The sequence below is a fragment of the Apium graveolens genome, chromosome 5 (genome assembly GCF_009905375.1).
Source record: "Apium graveolens cultivar Ventura chromosome 5, ASM990537v1, whole genome shotgun sequence".
NCBI lineage: Eukaryota > Viridiplantae > Streptophyta > Magnoliopsida > Apiales > Apiaceae > Apium > Apium graveolens.
In genome coordinates, this window is record NC_133651.1 from 6,823,956 (window position 1) to 6,842,784 (window position 18,829).

The following is an 18,829-nucleotide window of genomic DNA, read 5'->3' on the forward strand; positions in this document are numbered from 1 at the left end:
TATGTAGAGAGGAATACAGTAGCCTGTTTTCAAGGTAAATACAGAGTTCCAACTATGTAACACACAACAATGCCCCTCTCGACAGATAAAATATACGGAAAAAGACTCAGCATTGTAGATTTGTAACTTCAAAGATTAACTAACTAAAACATTGCCTGTGTTATGTAGTGTCTTTAGAATATTTTGTTGCTTGAGAATAATAATAATGATGAAGCAAAGAGATTTGTTTATATGTCATCCAATCAACAAAAAAAGTAAATACTTGGACTCAGATTATACTAGGGAACTATTGTTAACGTTAATAAGCAGGAAAGAAGAAACCAAAAGAATCTAGTGGTTAAAGCAAATAGAAATTCTGTTATATCCACCATCAAAGTAAAGTTCATGTCTTTCTTTTGTGCATTAAAGCCCACTTAACTAAGTAAAGTAATAGACAAAAATTCTCAATGTCCTACTCATAAGTAATCTGCTCATTTAGACATTGGAAAACAAAGTGGGAAGCACATCAAGTTCCATTCCAGGTGCAAAATACAATTCTAACCATCTAGCAAAAGGCTCGGAACAATTTCACCATTTTCATCAATGTAATCATCCCCGGAGGAATTGACACTGTTGGTAGCCTGCATCAAGAATCCTTATTTAGTCTTGACAGTTCATCTGATAAATTTTAAGCAATGTAAACTTAAAATACCGGAACAGAAGTTCAGTAGGCTATCCACAAAGATAACTATCCCAAGATTAAAATTTAAGTGGATATCGTGTTCCTAACAAATCATCAATCAAACTGCATTCTCCAGATATACACATTTATAACAGTACTTGCATTAGATATTAAAGAAACAAGGAAAGCTTACTTGGATCAGCATTGACTAGCATAGCTGTTCCTCCGAAACCACAAGTTCCACCATTATCCTTATTCCTCTGCCAGTAGCTATTGAAAGCATAAGAAGCATGTGCCACAAGACTATCTGGAAAGTAACAACTGCCCTGAGGCCTAATAGCATCACAATTAGCACCGCCTTCACCGCAGGCATAATTCAATGCCTGTTGCAGTGTGTCTGCTGGCACACTAGGCTTTGCCACACACCAAAGTCCATTATGTGGGCTTGGCATAGGAACAGATACTGGTGGTGCACCTACATTGCCTCCACCTGATGGATTACATGGTGGCCAGTTAAAAACAAAAGGCGGGCTTGCAGGTCCATCAATAGGAGGCAGTTGGGGTGGAAAAGGGACTGATAATGGGGGCGGTGAAGTTATTCCAACTAGCGGAGGAAGGGGGTGTGACAATGGGGGCGGTGAGACTGTTCCAACTATAGGAGGAAGGGGGTGTGACAATGGGGGTGGTGAGACTGTTCCAACCAGCGGAGGAAGGGGGTCTGATAGCGGAGCTGGAGAGACTTTTCCATGGGGTGGTGGTAAAATTGTTCCAACCAACGGAGGAAGGGAATGCGATGAAGGGGGTTGTGAGGTTATCCCAACAAGCGGAGGAAGAGGGCTATTGGCTGCAAAAGCTGGAACAGATGAGCCATAGGGAGAATGAGTTGGAGCTGCAGGGGTTGGCCTTGCTGGGAATGGCTCTACAATATACGAAAGTTTCCTAACCATTGGTTTAGTTTCTTTCGGGTTTGTGACAACCACATTAATCTTTTTAAGGTCCAAAAACCCAAGATTCCTCATGGATTCTAAATGAGAGTTCACCAATTTCAGGGTTTCATCAGAAACAGTCTCCAAATGTGAAGGAGTGTGTACTGAATAAGTTGAGTTTGTGACTTGCAGAAAATTGAGTATTGGCTTAAAATATGAGTCAGCTAAATCAGTTTGATACATAGAAGAAGATAGGCTTAAACAGGTAGATGGAAAAGAGGCTGAAACTTTAATATTTTTCTCCAAACCCCACCTAACAAGAGAATGATAAATGTTCTTGATAGCAGGTAAAATAGGTTTCAAAACTTCATTTTGTGTTTTGGTGCAGAGTAGATTATGACCTACTAGTATAGTAGAAACATCTGTGGATGGGTAGTGAACAAGAACATGGGTTCTGACCCAATTTTCAGCCATGAGAATGTTACTTGAGACCTCATTAAGATAGTCCTGACCAAGATTTACTGCTGTGCTTTCATAAGTGTGTGAAAATGTATGAGAACCTAGTGAGTTTTTGTAAAGAGTCGAGATTTTGACTGAATCTTCTTGGCCTGATGCTGCAAATGAAAAGAAGCAACATTGTTGTGTAACACTATATTGTGCATATCATAATATAAACTAAGAGCAAGTATAGTAAAGAAACATGAGAAATGAAAGACATTAGAGAAGTACTTACCCAGTAAACAGAGAAAGAAGAAGTGAAGCAGCCACACCATCTTCAAGATTATCAATGTACAGAGATCCAATGGAAGAGAAAAATAGTAGAGCTAGAATAGTACTGTACCCTCTCTCTCTCCCTCTCTCTCTCTCTCAAACTCTCTCCCAGACACTCTCTTTTCTCCCTCTTTTCCCCTGGTCAGTGATGTTGTTATCTAGTAGTGTGTCAGGTATGTCTCAGTACAGGTTTTAGGGTGCAAAGGAAGCCACTAATCAGGGTACTATAATGTTATACTTAAATAATTTATCGAACACCGCATGTACAATTGTCATTACTTCAAGACCGATTAGTAAAAATTTAAATTTTAACACATAAACTGATAGGAGGCTCGAATTCTGACTTATTTATTGTGAAAATGCAATTCCATTATTGTGAAGATCAAATAAAATTAAGTAATTTCCCTAAAAATAACGGGACTTCAGTTTAATTTAACGCCGACTTCATAAAATTTGATCTCGTAGGCTGTGTTTTGAAGTTAGTTTTTAAAACGATTTAGAGATTTCACCAAATCAAACCTATAATATTAGAATTTGATTGTTAACTTTTTAAAATTAATTTTTGTTCCAAAAAATTAATTTGAAAAAAATACTTGAAAAAACCTTTTTAGCTTATGTATGAAAAAGTTAATTAAAATATCTATCCGCTAAACAATTTATTTCAAATCGCTAGTTAAAATCAACCGGCGAGTCAAAATAGAGTTAACATTTTTTTTTAAAAAGTACAAGGTGATAAATAAATTGGTGCATGAACATAAGAAACAATAGTCTCGTGATATGGTACTCGAGAGGTGCCGAGACAAAGACAGCTGACAATTGACAACGGTTTATAAAAGGGCATAAAGGTAAATTGAGAGGTTCGTCTAAATAGGAAAAATAGAGTAAAGGACAAGAGGTCCTTCTGTGTGGGTATCAGGGCATGGGCCCTGTCATTTGAGATAAAGCACTTCCTTTCCTTTGCCCAATAACTATGTTTTCCTTGTACGGTCTCCCAAAAATAATACTTCCGCCTTCTCGATTTACTTGTCCAGATTGAAATTTGCACGTAATTAAAAATATATTGACTACATAATTTTGTTGATTATTTTTAAAAAAAAATTATGAATAAAATTCAAATCTTAAAATTTTATTCACAATTTTTTTTAAAAAAAAATAATCAATGAAACTATATGGTAAATGCATCTTAATTATGAATAAAGTCAAAATAAACAGATAAATTGGGATTATTTATTTTATCCGTTTCTTTTAAATTATGTAATGTGTCTGATATAAAATCTCCGGGTTATAGATGATAGAGCATGCTTATTAATCATTTAGACCAAAATTTGCTACAGGACTCGATCGGCCATAGTAAAATCAACATCTTATTTATTGAAGAAAAAAAACTTTTAATCTTGAGAACCGTATCCACTATCCAGTCCGCTGCAGGCCAGGGAATCGTGAAAGATCGAAATGGTCCACACTCCACACTGGCACCACAAATCAAAGTTGGTATGCACTTTGTTTTGGACCATTTACGGCCCAAAACTAAAATGGTCATTTAGGCTGCACAAATCAAGTCTTCGGTCATAACTACTGCTCAGCACAAAAAATCCGAATTCGAAACTGAAACCGTTAAAAATCGTTAAATCCGGATTGCATTGCAAAAATTTGATCTGAAGCCGAAATCGCAAAACTAAAAACTGAAACCGATTTTCCGGATTCGGTTAGAAGTGAAAACCGAATCCAAAAAAATCCGATAGTTAAAAATAAATAAATAAATAAAATATATATATTTAATATATATGTTCTATACTACGGTCTCTTAAGAACGAATCTCTCTAATGTGCCTGTGCATACCAATTTTTCTTACTCCAACATTAATTTTCTCTGCGTACGCGTATAATTTGGTTGTGTTCCTCTGGTTAAACTTATTCATTCTGATTAAACTGAAATAATATGACTGTAATCGCATCCCAAGAGTACATAACCAAGCAATTTCTTTTGGCTGAATTCTTCAATTTTCTACAGCATTTTTGTGCAGATTCTTGCAGCGGAAAACTGCAGATTCTTAGCATAATTTTGCAGAGTTTTAGGAAAAAAATTTGTTGCAGTTTGGGAATATGGTTGTAACAACTAGGGGTGAGCAGAAAAAATCGAAACCAAAAAAATAAACGAAAGAATTTTACAACAATTGTGTGCTGAATAGTGCATCACATTTCTACAGAATTTTACAGCAATTCTTTTTTTGTTTTCTGCAACTGTTTGTAGTAGATTGTTGCATATTTTTGCCGCACTTTTTTGCCCAGCTGCCATGCCTTGATATAATTCCCAAGTGCCATGCATATAAACCCATGTGTATAGGTTACGAAACAATATTAATACAATTATGTGACATTTTTCAAGGATTAGTTGGTTAAATTAAATTAAGACTCCACCTATCTTTTCTTAGCATTTTAGTTACGATGCACTAATTTCATTTCATATTTGACTATATGTTTTCTCATGGATTTTATATTATTCACAATATTACAGAAGATGCGGTAATATATATATTGATCATTGATTGCTGGCTACTTTTGGGTCGCGGGTAATGGTTTCTAGTGATGACTTACTCATGTCAAAAATCATTTCAAACTTTATGAAATTTTTATTATTCATGAATTAACTTAGATTATTGTAATTTTTTATGATTTTGTATTCTTGTTTCGGAATCAAATGTACTTTGTATTTGTAATTTGAATGCTTAATAATTTTACTATTTATATTTATTTTGTTAATATTATTGGACGCGGTTTTATAACCAAACTGAACCAAGGTTTTTAAAACCGAAACTGAACCGGTGGTTTCAGTTACGTTTTTAAATTTTAAAAAACGAGGGTATGCGGTTTCGATTTCGGTTTTATCCAAAACTCGCTCTGATTCGCCCTGCGCTTTCCCCTAATCATAACAAGCTCTAGAATTTGTTAGATTATTTTCTTGCTCATTATTTCCACTTTACAGAGCTAAACATGTATATAGTTTGTAAGTTGAGCTTGAAATAATAGCCATACTATTAATACAATATATGATAATATATGTTGGAAGCCCACTTCTCTTTGGCCCGCTTAACTTGCTTGGGCCGACATCAGGGAAGAGTAAGTGGAATGAAGGGTAGTCAGCCCACATATGGAGTTGGCCGTCATGTGAGAGATTGAGGCGTGAACGTGGTCTCGTAGGCCACAACGTCCACCTTGATGAATTGTCTCAACCGCCCGAAGACTCCGGAGGCATTACGTTAACATGGTTTCAGGTTTATACACAGAGATGATTCATTCGTTACACACACGGACATATATTATGAGACTATCTTGTACTCTTGATTACTCACCAAACCAATTAACTCATTCTCACACCAGAAGTGAATCGAGGGGACAATCCACCGCATTCTTCTCTTTGCAGGCTGAACATAATAACGGTAGACGAAGACAGTTCAGACATGCAAAAAAATGGTTCCAACATTCGGCGTCGTCTATGGGAAATACGAGATTAAGTTCTGAGATATGAGATGATCACAACTAGCAATGACGAATAGGGCCCTCTTGGGTTCACCGATCCAAAAACTAACCCCCATAAACAACCTTTGGTCACCCCTCAGAACTTGAATACCGATTTTGATGCAGAAGCCGACATCATTCCTACTCCTGAAGAATAGGCGATGTTGAAGAACCTGATGGCTAAGAAGATTGTTAAAGAAAAGGGGAAATCGAAAGAATGCGAAGAGGCAGGGCATGTGAAGGCCAAGAAGCGATAGGCCGATACTCTGAAACTTAAAGTCATAAAGCTACGAAGGGAAGAGCTACAACTGGAGAAGAAGACGCTACGGGCGTCACTTGAAGAAACTGAAGGATCCGGGAGTTCTCGGAAAGAGAAACGAATCCATGTTGAGGAAGGCGAGTCCACAGACTCTGACTCACACCACAGGAGAACGAGGACGAAGGTCGCGCTAACTTCGGACTACGAACAGGAGGAAGAGACATCTCCCGAACAAGAATATCTAGGTTAGAGAAAGCCATATTTGGGGACAGAAAATTTAGACGTGAACCGGTGGTGACTGAAGAGATCGAAGCCTATCGACCCCCACCTGGTGAAGAAAAGCAGTTTCTGGAACTGACCGAGTTCAATGAGAGGGGTGAACCCAAAGACCATTGTGGCAAGTATGAGTTGTTGATGACGGGCATGGGTCATAGCCAAATGATGATATATAAGATGTTCAAGACCTATTTGAAAAAGGAGGCATTAATGTGGTATAAGTCACTTCGTTCACACTCGATTCACTCCTACGAGAAGCTGAAGGGAAAATTTTTAAGGCATTATTCACACTTATTCCGAAGAGAGAAGGATACCGAAACTTTCATAGATTGCAGGGAAAGGGAAAACGAGTCTCTAGGTGACTACCTGACTTAGTTCAAGGAGAAAGCAGGCATGATCACCAATCTAAACAAGACTAAATCCATGGGATATTTGACCACGGGACTAGACCCGATCAAAGGTAAGAAACTCATATCATCACTTTATGATTATCCCCAAAAGTCTCTTAATGATATATATGTGAGGGTGAGAATATTTGAAAAAAGATGAAGATTCTAGAGGGATATAGATAGCCTCGAAGAGATGACCGCAACCGACAGTCAAGCCGCTACGAATACTGCCAAGGGTCCAATAGAGACCGAAGAGACGATTGTAGGGTTAATAAAAAGAAGCAGTCCGACCGAGCCTTGGAAAGGCGGAAAGATAGAGAATCGACTGTGTATACACCACTTAACGCGCCGATCTCCAAAATTCTCCATGAAAAAAGGGTAAACCATGATTCGTTTTTAGGAGTGAAAGTTTGAGTTCTAAAATAAAAGGACAAGTTTTTTTTTACCTTTATGTGTTGTCTTTGCTTTAATGCGCCTTATTCCTTGCCGGATGATTTGATTTTTCTTTCAGAACTCTTTTGCAGCTATAGGAAGAATTGTTTTCGAATATGCTGTTTGAAGGAATCTCTCCATAGTAGAACTACCCTCATGCACAAAAGAGTTAATCCTTGAAGAGCAGGTATATTAGGCATAGAATTGGACGATGGAGGGAGGTCTTACTGCTCGAGAAGAAGCTATGAGACTTATATTCTCGCATCCGCAATCGAAAGGGAAGGGACTGATTAGGGGTTCCCCATTGCTCTAGCCATAAGTTATGGCAACTCCAGCGTGCAACCACAGGGGCCCACCCCGTGAGGCCAGAGTAGCTCAACGGTCAGCCTCCATTCGAATTATGTTAGGGGGTCTTTCGTTTTGTCCAGATCTAGAGAGATACTACAAGTCCTCCGCCCCAGATTCCACCGTTGCAGCCATCTGGTTCACTGGTACTACCAAAAAGTATCATGTTTATGTTAGTCTTACTAATGGTTTTATTATCTCGTAGACCACGAAGACCCGTGGACCAAGTGTATTTGTTGAAATCATAAAAAAATGCACGAAAGAGCTTTTGACTTATTGTATACATTTTACTGATGAGCGAAGGGGCTTCCAAAGAAGGCTATTCAATTGGGTTAACCGGAGATCGACTAAGTTGGAGATGAAGAATTCAGCGCCCTTCCGATCAGTCTCGCGATCAGTTGAGATGTTTTAAAGGCATTTTTGAGGCCTTAATCGCGGAGAAGAGTTCTTTAATCGAAATTTGAAGTTGGTAATTGTGAGGCTTCAAGATCCCATACACGTGTTCATCGGCTAAATTCTTCTGCAAAACCTTTTCGTATTGCGTGAAGTGATCCTTGTAATGCTAGGATAGGGACTATCTTTATTCTGAATCTCTCATCTTTTCCAGACTCTTAGCTCTTAGAAAGAAGATTCTAGAAGAAAAAGTCTTGTATGCACGACATGATACATCGCATTGAGCGAAGGACTTCGCGATATTAAAAACCAAACATGTTGTGCTACAAATCTGTGTTTTTAAATGTTTAAGAACTTAACTACTTCTTGAGAGAATTCAAAAAATCCTAGATATGTTTGTTATAACTGAAATTAAGGACTCGTGACATGTTTTATAGATCAAATACACAGTTTATAGAAGTTTCACTAAAATAGACTAACATATTTTCTAAAGTCCTTTCGTCTATTTCTATTTTAAGTACATTAAATATTCATGCAATCTTCTAGGTCTGTGACCCTCCTTTTTCAAGTTCATCTTGACCCTTGATCTTACACTCTTCAAGCTGCATTTATAAACTATTCATTTTATTGATAAAATGGTTTGTTGGCAGATAATCTTGAATCTCCTGGATAGATGCATTTTGTAATTGAAGCTTTTATCGAGAGCTTCAAAGTGTACAGAGGTGTCTGTGTCGAGATGTTGAATAACTTGTCGATATCTTCACTTCGCTACATGCGTAAACGGATTGTCGATATCTCCACTTCTCTACATGTATTTTGACTTATCAATATCTCCACTTCTCTACATGTATTTTGACTTGTCAATATCTCAACTCTTTTACATATATTCTGACTTATCGATATCTCCACTTCTCTCCATGTATTTTGACTTGTCGATATCTCCACTTCTGTACATGCTAAATTGACTTATCTACATCTCCATTTTTGTACATGCTAAATTGACTTATCGTTATCTTCACTTCTCTCTAGGTCAAATTGACTTCTCTACAAGTAAATTTTATTCTCTATAAGTGAAGTGACTTATCTACAAGTGAGTTGACTTCTCTATAAGCGAAATTTATGTCTCCATATTCTTCTTGACATTCCTTGATCTGTGACTTCTTGATATTTGACTTAGAACATTTTTCAATCTACAACTTTATTTTTCATCAAGCAGTTTATCTTTATGTTGGGTAATGAATACAACACAGAGGGGGGTGAATGTGTTTTGGATAATTTTAATGGTTTTTTGATTATCTTAAACTAGATGAACAAAGCAGATAAGAAATGGAACAATATTATGTAAACTGAAATAATGACAGTGCACACAATATTTCAAAACTCACTTAATTTTATATAAAAATCAAGCTAGTGTTTTGCTACAAATTTATGGGTTCTTGGTATGTTAGGAACTCAGCTTCTCTCTTGAGAGTTGCTAGATTTTTTAGATCTATTTTGTTACAGCTGAAATAAAGTATCCAATGTTTACTTTATAGAACAATAAACACTGGTTTTACACAGCATGCAATTGCATGTACTAAACCCTACTTTAAGTTAACTAAAACTTTCTATTTCTGGCTTAATGTATCTTTGCAAATCGTGCATGTCTGTGACTTCTACTTTTTCAGTTAATCTTGGCCTTTGATCTTGTACTATTCAAGCTGCTTTTTGTAGACTTTTCAAATCAGTGATTGATTTGTTTGTTGATTGATAATCTTGGATATTTAACTGATCTGCATTCTATACTTGAGTTTTACATCGAGATCTCCAGTTTGATATATAGAGAACTCGACATCTCGATAAGTATAATGGCTTATCGAGATCTCTTATTACTCTATAGTTGTTGTGACTTATCGAAGTCTCTGAATTATCGAATGTGAAATTGACTTATCAAGATCTCTGAGTTCTCGAGTATGATCTTGACTTATCGAGATATCTGAGTTCTCGAATGAACTTGGCTTGTCGATGTCTCCATGTCTTTGCATGTAGAATTAACTTATCAATGTCTCTAATCTTCATGTCTTCATTTTGGCTTATCGATATCTCTGAGTTCTCTAGTGCATAAATGACTTATAGACATCTTCAATCTTCATATCTTCATTTTGGCTTATCGATATCTCTGAGACTTCTCTAAAAGCTTTTCTTGACTTCTCGATAAGTCATTCTGGAGTTCTCGAATGACTTATTTATAAGACTTAATCTGTGACTTGTAGATTTCTTGACTTGAAATGTTTTTTCCAAAACAGATTTATTCAACTCCAAGCTTCTTCACGTTGTCTCTGAGGCATGATCTTCATGATCTTCTTCCAGAGTTTATTCTTAGGGTTGAGACTACTTACAGAAAAATACTCTAATCTAATCTATTTACACTTTTACAGACTTAAGTGATACAATACAAAATTCAAACTTAGATTATCATACAACTTACTTAGGGCTGTCAATTTGACTTAGTCTTGTTATAGTACATGCATGTCTTACACAAAAATCTCCCCCAATTTGTGAAAAGATTGTTTATCACAAATTCATGCATGTTAACAAGACTAACCCCAAGCTACAATGACAAAGAAATCTTTACAACAAAAATTGAAAGAAATACAATCTTTAACATTAAGTGGTTATAGAAGTTTTAACAAGGCATTCATTACATAAAATCTTCACAGCCTGGCTCCTTTATAATGAGATCCATAAGAGTTACTAACACTTCCATTTCTTCTATAATTTCAGTTCCTCTTAAAGCTTCCACGAGATTGAGCCACTCATCTAATGAATAACCATTTAACTAACCAGCTCTAAATCTGGAGAATCTGCCAAATTTTATGTTCAGAAAATGTCCATCTTTGTAAAGTCTGCTCATCCCTTTTGCTTTAAGCTCATTTGATCTTTTCTCAATCCTTGCAAGTTCTTCTACATACTTCCTATCTCTTTCTTCCTTTTCAGCCTTTGCCCTTACAATTTTCTCATCCATTTCTCTCACCCATACACAACATACAACTAGCTATTTCCAGAACCTTGTGATTGTATCCTTATCCTTCATCAAACTGATCACTCTTTTGAATTCTGTGGTTGAAAGTGTGTTCATTAGGTTGCTGCAAAGTAAAGTGAAAGAGCCATCATCATAATATATTTTGATTTATGTATATGATACAACCCGGACTCTGACTATTTCTCCAGCTAGCTATTGAAAATATTCTTCATCTGTGAGGCACCAATTTAGTGGCAGAAAATCAAATTGATCATAACAATTCCATAGAGATCTTTCAGTAACTTGCAGTTGATTTGTTTTTCTCCCAACAGATTAAAGTGGATCTTGGTTGGTGGTTCAAATGAAGGCAGGTTTGTGATTTTCTTTAGGCTAGATTGGCCGGTAGTGATTGTGATTTTGAGAAGAGAGTTTGCAGTTGGCTTATATAAGAATTTTGGCTTCGAGGTGAAGGATGGTTGAGTGTTTGAGATAAAAGGTTTAGTGGGTTGAGCTTGGTTGACTTGGATTGGTAGGGATTATTTCTGTGGTTCGGAACCATCTTCCTTCTTCTTCTTCTTTCTTTCATCCCCTTTATTCATCTCATCTTCCTTCTTCTTTTCACCTCCTTTCCTCTCCTTTTCTTTGTTGCCAGTTGCTCTAGAAGATTGACTTGGATTTGAGCCAGAAGGTTTTTGTTCACCATGTTTTTGCTCATCATCATCCTTGTCATCTTTTAAATTGAATTGTGAGGTTGGCAACATGGTGTCATCATTTATATGATACCTTTCAAGAATTCTGATCATTTCTTCATCTTCAATTTTCTTGTTCTTTTTGTATTTCAAATCAGATTGAAGTGTCATAATCAGCCTCATGTTCCCTCTAACACAGTTTTTAGGGACATTGAAGATGTTACATTTCTTGGTCTGAAAGCAAATGTAGGCCACCCCTTTGCTAGGATATAGATAAGCTTCAGAAAAGCATCTATTTGAGCTTTCTTGAGTTCATGAAGTAACTGGGCGTCTTCTGTGATGACTACATGCACCTTGTCAATCACTACATCTAGCTCAGATGCTCTTAGAGGTCTGATATTTGAAAGAGACACCTGAAGACATCTATCCACACCACCATCATTAATATTTACAACAATCCTTTTCTGTAAGTAGTTATCAACATTCACAATCACTATCCTAATGGAGTTGATAGTCTTGGCCAATGCTCTTTTGTAGGTGATATAATTGTTTTGAAGAGACATCCTCATGACTACAAGAAGTTCACTGACTTCTTGATCTTGATTTGGTCCTTCTGCAACCTTGTTGAGTTTGTCTTTTCCCACATCTTGAAATTATTGAGTTTGTGAAGAAGTTTGACCATGTTGAATTGATGTGATAGGCTCCTTAGATTAAGATTTACCAACATCCTTGGATTGTTAAATCCTAGCTTCAATCTCAGCTTAGTCTTGGAAACATGCATGAGTAGGGGAGTTGATAATTAAGGCCTTACATCTTCAGGAAATGAGGGCAATGGTATGTTGAGCTTTCCCATGATGACTCCCAAAGCCACATAATTCTGCATTTGGAGATGCTTGTGAGAGTCCACCAGGGTTTTGATGTCTGTTTGTTGACTCTGCACCAAGCATGTGAGAGCATGTACTGGTGCACTTAGTGAGTCATTTGAGGTTTAGAGAGAAGACATTTGTTATTGGAGTTCTTGAATTTGCATGGTTGATAAGGAGTGAGATGTGGAGGAAGTAGATGCCCCAAAAGTATCATGCAAAACCTTCTTAATTTCTTACATGAGCAAGGAGTGTATCTATTAGAGTGTATCTGTTATATTGCATTTAACCCAGCTTCAGTCTTGAGTCATTGGAGTTAGTGATATGATTTTGAACTTAGTCATGCTGGGCTATAAATGAGGTTCTTAGATTCTTGACACTAGATTCCACTACACTTAGATCAAACCTAGCCATTTGATCAGCAAAGGTTGTGAATTTATTCTTGATCTCTGTTTGTGAGGGAATGATTTGGTCCATCTTTTCTCTAACCATCTTCATAATCTTATCCTGATGCCCAGTCAAAGTAATTTGAAGTGATTTTCTAAAGTTATGGAAAGCTTTGATTCGAGTTTTGTATACTTCATTTACTGCATCAGATACTTCCTGTGGAGATAAGGATCTAGCATTGCGCCCCAAGATGGTTAGATACTCCTCCCTGAATTTGGATAATACAACATCCATTTTAATTATAAATTCTTTGTCCAGACATGCATCACAGTTTCCATCATGACCAGTTTCATCAACAATCTTAGCCTGTCGTTCTTCAACATATGTCTGGTAGGATAGCATGATGGCCTGGTAATCTTGATTTGACATGTTAGATGTGAGAAGCTGCTGTGAAATTTGAGCAAGGCCATCAATTTGGTTAATCATGAGATCAATAATTGTGGAAGGTTGAGATGCAACTTCTTGTAGCCATTGAGATATGAGGTTATGTCCTTATAATTGAGAAGTGGAAGGTTGATTGGTTGGGTGAGAAGGAGATAGTGTGACTGAACCACCTGTGACAGGAGTCACAATTTTACTCACAGATTGCTCTATGGTTATGACAGGGTGTTGTTCTCCACTTGTGGTGGGAACCTCCAGTTGAATTGGAGGGGATTTGGTTGGGTTACCGTCATGTGCACCAGCCTCAAACCCTTGTGCTTCTTGTAAAGCATTGTCACATGAATGTAATGTTCTTGACTATCTCATAGCCGGGTTATTGGTAATTGTACTTCCAGCTTCAATTGTTAGTACAATTTCAGCTAGGATTTTGAGGGGAGTTATTCCTATGATAGGAACCTCCAATTGAATTGGAGAGGATTTAGATAGCTCCCCCTCAGGAGTACTATCCTCAAACCTTACCACATGTAAAAGTTGATTTACACATAAAAGTGCATTTATAACCACCATAGGGTCTTCAGTAAAAACTGATGAATCTCTCATATTTGTGATGGTGTCATCAAGGTCTACCCCAGCTAGTAGGCTCTCACCATCTAAATTTGGTGTCTGGGTGATGAGCAAGGTTTCTTGAACCAATTCACTTGAGTGGGGTTGCACTTGAGAATTAGATTCAAGTGTTGTGTAAGAAGAAGAAATTTTAGAGATTAGAAGTTGATCATAGTGATTGTTGGAAGCTCCCCCTGTATAGATGAGGGAGCTGCAAGGGATGTGCTCTCCTTGTGTGTGTCATCCTTATTTCTCCTTCCATACACTTGAATTTATTCAAGTGATGGTTGTGCAGACTCTATACAAGGTGCATTTGGGCTAATGCTCTTTTCAATAGAGACGTCCTTTTGAGAGGGTTCCTCTAGAATCTGCTTTTGTCCCTTGTTTACAACTACATCCTTTTGAGAGAATGCAGAGGTGGCTTGAGTGGTCAACTCTAAATTTTTAGCCTTCTTTGGTTTTCTCTTGACCAAGGGTGACTCAGGTTCTGTTTGTTCCTCACCACTCTCATTTATAATTGGTAAATGTGTCTGCTTTCTCTTCTTTTTACTCACTTCACCCTTCTGAGAGGATGAAATGGTTGGCTTCCTAGTAGCTACAGGTATGGAAGAAAGGGTCTAAATATTGAAAGGTCCCTGTTAGTGTTCCTGTGTTTGTACTTCCACAGGTTCAGAAACCATTGTTGTACTAGATTGAGCATTTGTCCTCATGTCAGGAATGGGGTAAGGGTAAGTCTTAAACCTCTCCATCATGAATGGAGTGATTTTGAGACTTATAGTTACCCTGTTCTTTGTAACTGGTGATCTAAATAGATATTTTGACACTTGCTTACAATTGCCTATTAATGATCTATCTACACCATCTATCAAATGTATGTCATTTACTTTATAGTTCAAAGCAGACATAATTTATCTAGGAAGAAATATTTTCTTACCTCTTGATGTTAATGGCATTGTTAGCCTGATGCTCAATTCCTCCAAGATGTAGTGTCCTACATTTATCTGTTTGTTGTGAGCCATTGAGTAGACCAGCTTCTGGACAACACTTGAAATGTTGTCAAACCCTGACTTTCTGTAAGTGAAAGCCCTTATCACTGAATCAAAAAGAAAGGACCATTCCTTCCTCAGGTTCTTTTTGTTCATGCTTAACAGATTAATCTTTTCAGAATAATTGATGAATTCCATGAATTCATAAAGCTCATCCGGAGTTGGAGCCTCCACCATCCTGTCAGTACGTATGCATAATGCCATGTTGATATCATTCTCATAAATCTCCACCTGTTGACCCTTGATTGTACAATTTATCACTATTGATGTAGCCTGATTCTCATGCAACACTGTTTTTGTCACTGTTGTATTCCAGAAATCCCCCAACACATCCAAGTAAAGCACATGATTAGCAGTAAGAGCCCCCATAAAGTATGTCTCAAACAAGATTTTCACAAAGCTCTTGAAAGCTTCAGGAGCTTGATTTGCATCCAAAATGCAAGAAAGTTGGTTTAATTTTGGGATAAAGGGTACAATAGTGATTGTTGCCATTGAGAAGAGTATGAAGTTTAGTGGGTAAAAGAAATTAAAGACAAAGAGTTCAAAATGACACAAAAATCGATTTAGAATTGAAAAATCTAGGTCACATGAGTTCTTAAAGGCGTAAGTATGTGTGTGTCGAGATGTCTGAGTATTTATAGTAAAAGCAAATGACTTGTCGAGAACTCAAAAATAAATGTTTGGAATTTGCTTATCGAGAATTCATTTTGAAAAGAGAATTACATATCGAGAAGTCATTTTAATTTACTTTTTTAGAGAACTAAAACTGACTTGTCGAGATGCCAAATAAATACTCAGCTTGTCCAAAATGGACTTAATTGTTGCCAATTTTTTTTGAATAAATCCAAATAAAATCATAATAATTTTGCCAAAAGTATTTTACTAAAATAATTTATTGAATTAAATTATTCCAGTTGTGAGTTATTTATAAGTTTAAAATTAGACTTGTAGAGAACCCTGTGAATTAACACTTATAAAGAACTCTACAATGACTTATCGATAAGTCATAATAAAGCTTATCGAGAAGTCAGAAAATTGACTTATCGAGAACTCACTAGAGAGGTCTTAAAATGACTTGTCAATAAGTCAGTTAGACTTATCGAGAACTCGGTTCTCTATATACATTTGATCACTTTGATTCTGCCTTGTGCTAATTTTACATATTGACAATGTAAATCAACATTTATACAGTTTTCTTAGAATTGAAAAATTCCAAGCTAAATTTTGAATTTTGAAAAATAAATATGCAGAGATTTCTGAAATATTTATAATTCATATTTCAGTTAATTTCCAATTAATCAAATAAATTTTGATTTATCATAAATTAATCTGCTGTAAAACATTAGCTGAGTTCTTGTCTTAGGATGAAGAATTAAGCATTCCAATTTCACCTAGAAGTCTAGTGAAAGTTCTTTCATCCAAAGGTTTAGTAAAAATGTCAGCTAATTATTTTTTTTTGGAAAAAAATGAGCTCAATGGTACCATTTACAGCATGTTCTCTAATAAAATGGTACCTTACATCAATGTGCTTTGTTCTAGAATGATTAACTGGATTAGCCACAATAGATATAACACTAGTATTGTCACACATAATTGGAATTTTGTGTAACACTCGGCCATAGTCCATTAGCTGATTTTTAATCCAAAACACTTGAGCACATCAACTTCCAACAGCTATGTATTCAGCCTCAGTTGTGGAAGTTGACACATATTGTTGTTTCTTGCTATACTAGGATACAATTCTTTGCCCAAGAAATTGACAGCTTCCACTAGTACTCTTTCTGTCAACCTTGCATCCAGCAAAATCTGCATCTGTGTATCCAACAGCTTCAAAACCAATTCCCTTAGGATATTATAATCCCAAGTTTGGAGTCCCCTTCAGGTATCTAAAAATCCTCTTCACAACCATCAAATATGATTCTTTTGGATTGACTTGAAATCTTGCACACAGACATGTTGCAAACATGATGTCTGGTCTACTTGCAGTTAAGTAAAGCAAAGATCCAACCATTTCTCTATAGCCTGAGATATCTACACTCTTGCCCTTTTTATCTTCATCCAACTTTGTAGTTGTAGACATAGGTGTAGATGTAGGTGAACACTCAACCATACCAAACTTTTTCAATAAATCTTTGACATACTTAGTTTGGCTGATGAAGATTCCATCACTTCTTTGACTGACTTGAAGTCCAAGAAAGTAACTTAATTCCCCCATTATACTTATTTCATATTCACTCTGCATAAGCTTAGGGAATCTTTGACAAATGTTTTTATTTGTAGACCCAAAGATAATATCATCCACATAGATCTGAACTAGGATCATATCATCACCATACTTCTTGTAGAAGAGAGTCTTGTCAATAGTACCTCTAATGAATTCATGCTTAATCAAAAATTCTGACAGTGTGTCATACCAAGCTCTAGGTGCTTGTTTTAGTCCATAGAGAGCCTTGAGTAATTTGTATACAAAATTTGAAAATTCTAGATCTTCAAAGACAGGTGGTTGTTGCACATAAACCTCTTCTTCCAGCTCACCATTAAGGAATGCACTCTTCACATCCATTTGATATACCTTGAAATTTGAATGTACAGTAAATGCAAGAAAAATCCTTATTGCTTCAAGTCTTGCAACTGGAGCAAAAGTTTCATCATAATCAATTCCTTCTTCCTGTGAGTAGCCTTTTGCAACCAACCTTACTTTATTTCTGGTGATAATTCCATTTTCATCCATCGTGTTCCTGAACACCCACTTTGTTCTAATAATACTTCTGTTCTTTGGTGCAGGAACCAATTTCCAAACTTTGTTTCTTTCAAACTGATTTAGCTCTTCTTGCATTGCAGATATCCAATCAGGATCAAGAAGGGCTTCCTCAGTTTTCTTGGGCTCAACTTGAGACAGAAAACATACATGAAGACATTCATTTGCAGTTGCACTTCTAGTCCTCACTCCAGCATTGGGATCACCAATAATTGCATCTGCAGTGTGACTCCTATCCCATTTCCTTATGTGAGTTTGTTTACTTGTGTTTTCTACTTCTTCTTTATCATTGGCATGACTTTCAGAATTTTCTCCTCTTTCTCCCCCCTGAGTTTGTGCTATCAAATTCAGGTGTTTGAGATGAGCTTCCATTCTCATGATTCACTTGTTTATTAGATTGTTCATCTATTCTGTGATTTCTGTTGACTTCAGCTTCATCCTCAAAATCACTATCAATGTTAAGATTTTCAAACTTTCGGGTTTCAACTTCATTTTCATCAAGGCATTCCAAGCCTAGACATTTGTCATCATCAAAAGTAACATTCATGCTTTCCATGATCTTCTTTTGTTCAATCACATAGGCTTTGTATGCAGTTCTTTTCAATGAATATCCCAGAAAAATTGCCTCAAAAACTTTATAGTCAAATTTTCCCACATATTCAGAGTTGTCCTTCAACACATAGCACTTGCTTCCAAACACATGAAGATGCCTTACAGTAGGCTTTCTTTTAGACAAGATTGAGTAGGGTGACTTGCCAAGATTCTTGTTAATGAGATATCGGTTTTGAGTACAACATGCAGTGTTCACAGCTTCTTCCCAAAAACTAGTTGGCAACTTTGCATCTTGCAGCATTGTTCTAGCAGCCTCTACTAGTGTTATGTTCTTTTTCTCAACTACCCCATTTTGTTGAGGTATTCTAACAGCTGATAATTCTTGAACAATGCCCTTGTCTCTGTAGAATTCAGTTAAGGTTGCATTCCTGAATTATGTTCCATTATCACTCAATCTTTTCACACAATTCTGATCTTCAACCTGCTTCTCAATCTTCTAAATGTGTTCAATTATGATGTGTG

At 36.6% G+C, this 18,829-nt stretch overlaps 1 protein-coding gene across 1 annotated transcript; it reads right to left on the bottom strand.

Moving 5' to 3' along the window:
- Nucleotides 1-337: 337 nt before the first annotated feature.
- LOC141662124 (uncharacterized) lies at nucleotides 338-2,551 on the bottom strand. The gene is made up of 3 exons (XM_074469173.1): nucleotides 2,321-2,551; nucleotides 855-2,201; nucleotides 338-620 (listed from the first exon to the last, which is right to left on the bottom strand). The coding sequence occupies exons 1-3, from the start codon at nucleotides 2,358-2,360 to the stop codon at nucleotides 589-591; spliced, it is 1,419 nt and encodes a 472-aa protein (XP_074325274.1). The 5' UTR covers nucleotides 2,361-2,551; the 3' UTR covers nucleotides 338-588.
- Nucleotides 2,552-18,829: the final 16,278 nt, after the last annotated feature.

Excerpts from the sequence above, each read along its gene's own strand:
- LOC141662124 (XM_074469173.1), bottom strand. The coding sequence starts at position 2,360 with ATGGTGTGGCTGCTTCACTTCTTCTTTCTCTGTTTACTGG. Across the intron at positions 2,202-2,320 it reads CTTCTTTCTCTGTTTACTGG|CATCAGGCCAAGAAGATTCA; the intron begins GTAAGTACTTCT and ends TTTCATTTGCAG. Across the intron at positions 621-854 it reads GCTAGTCAATGCTGATCCAA|GCTACCAACAGTGTCAATTC; the intron begins GTAAGCTTTCCT and ends TTCTTGATGCAG.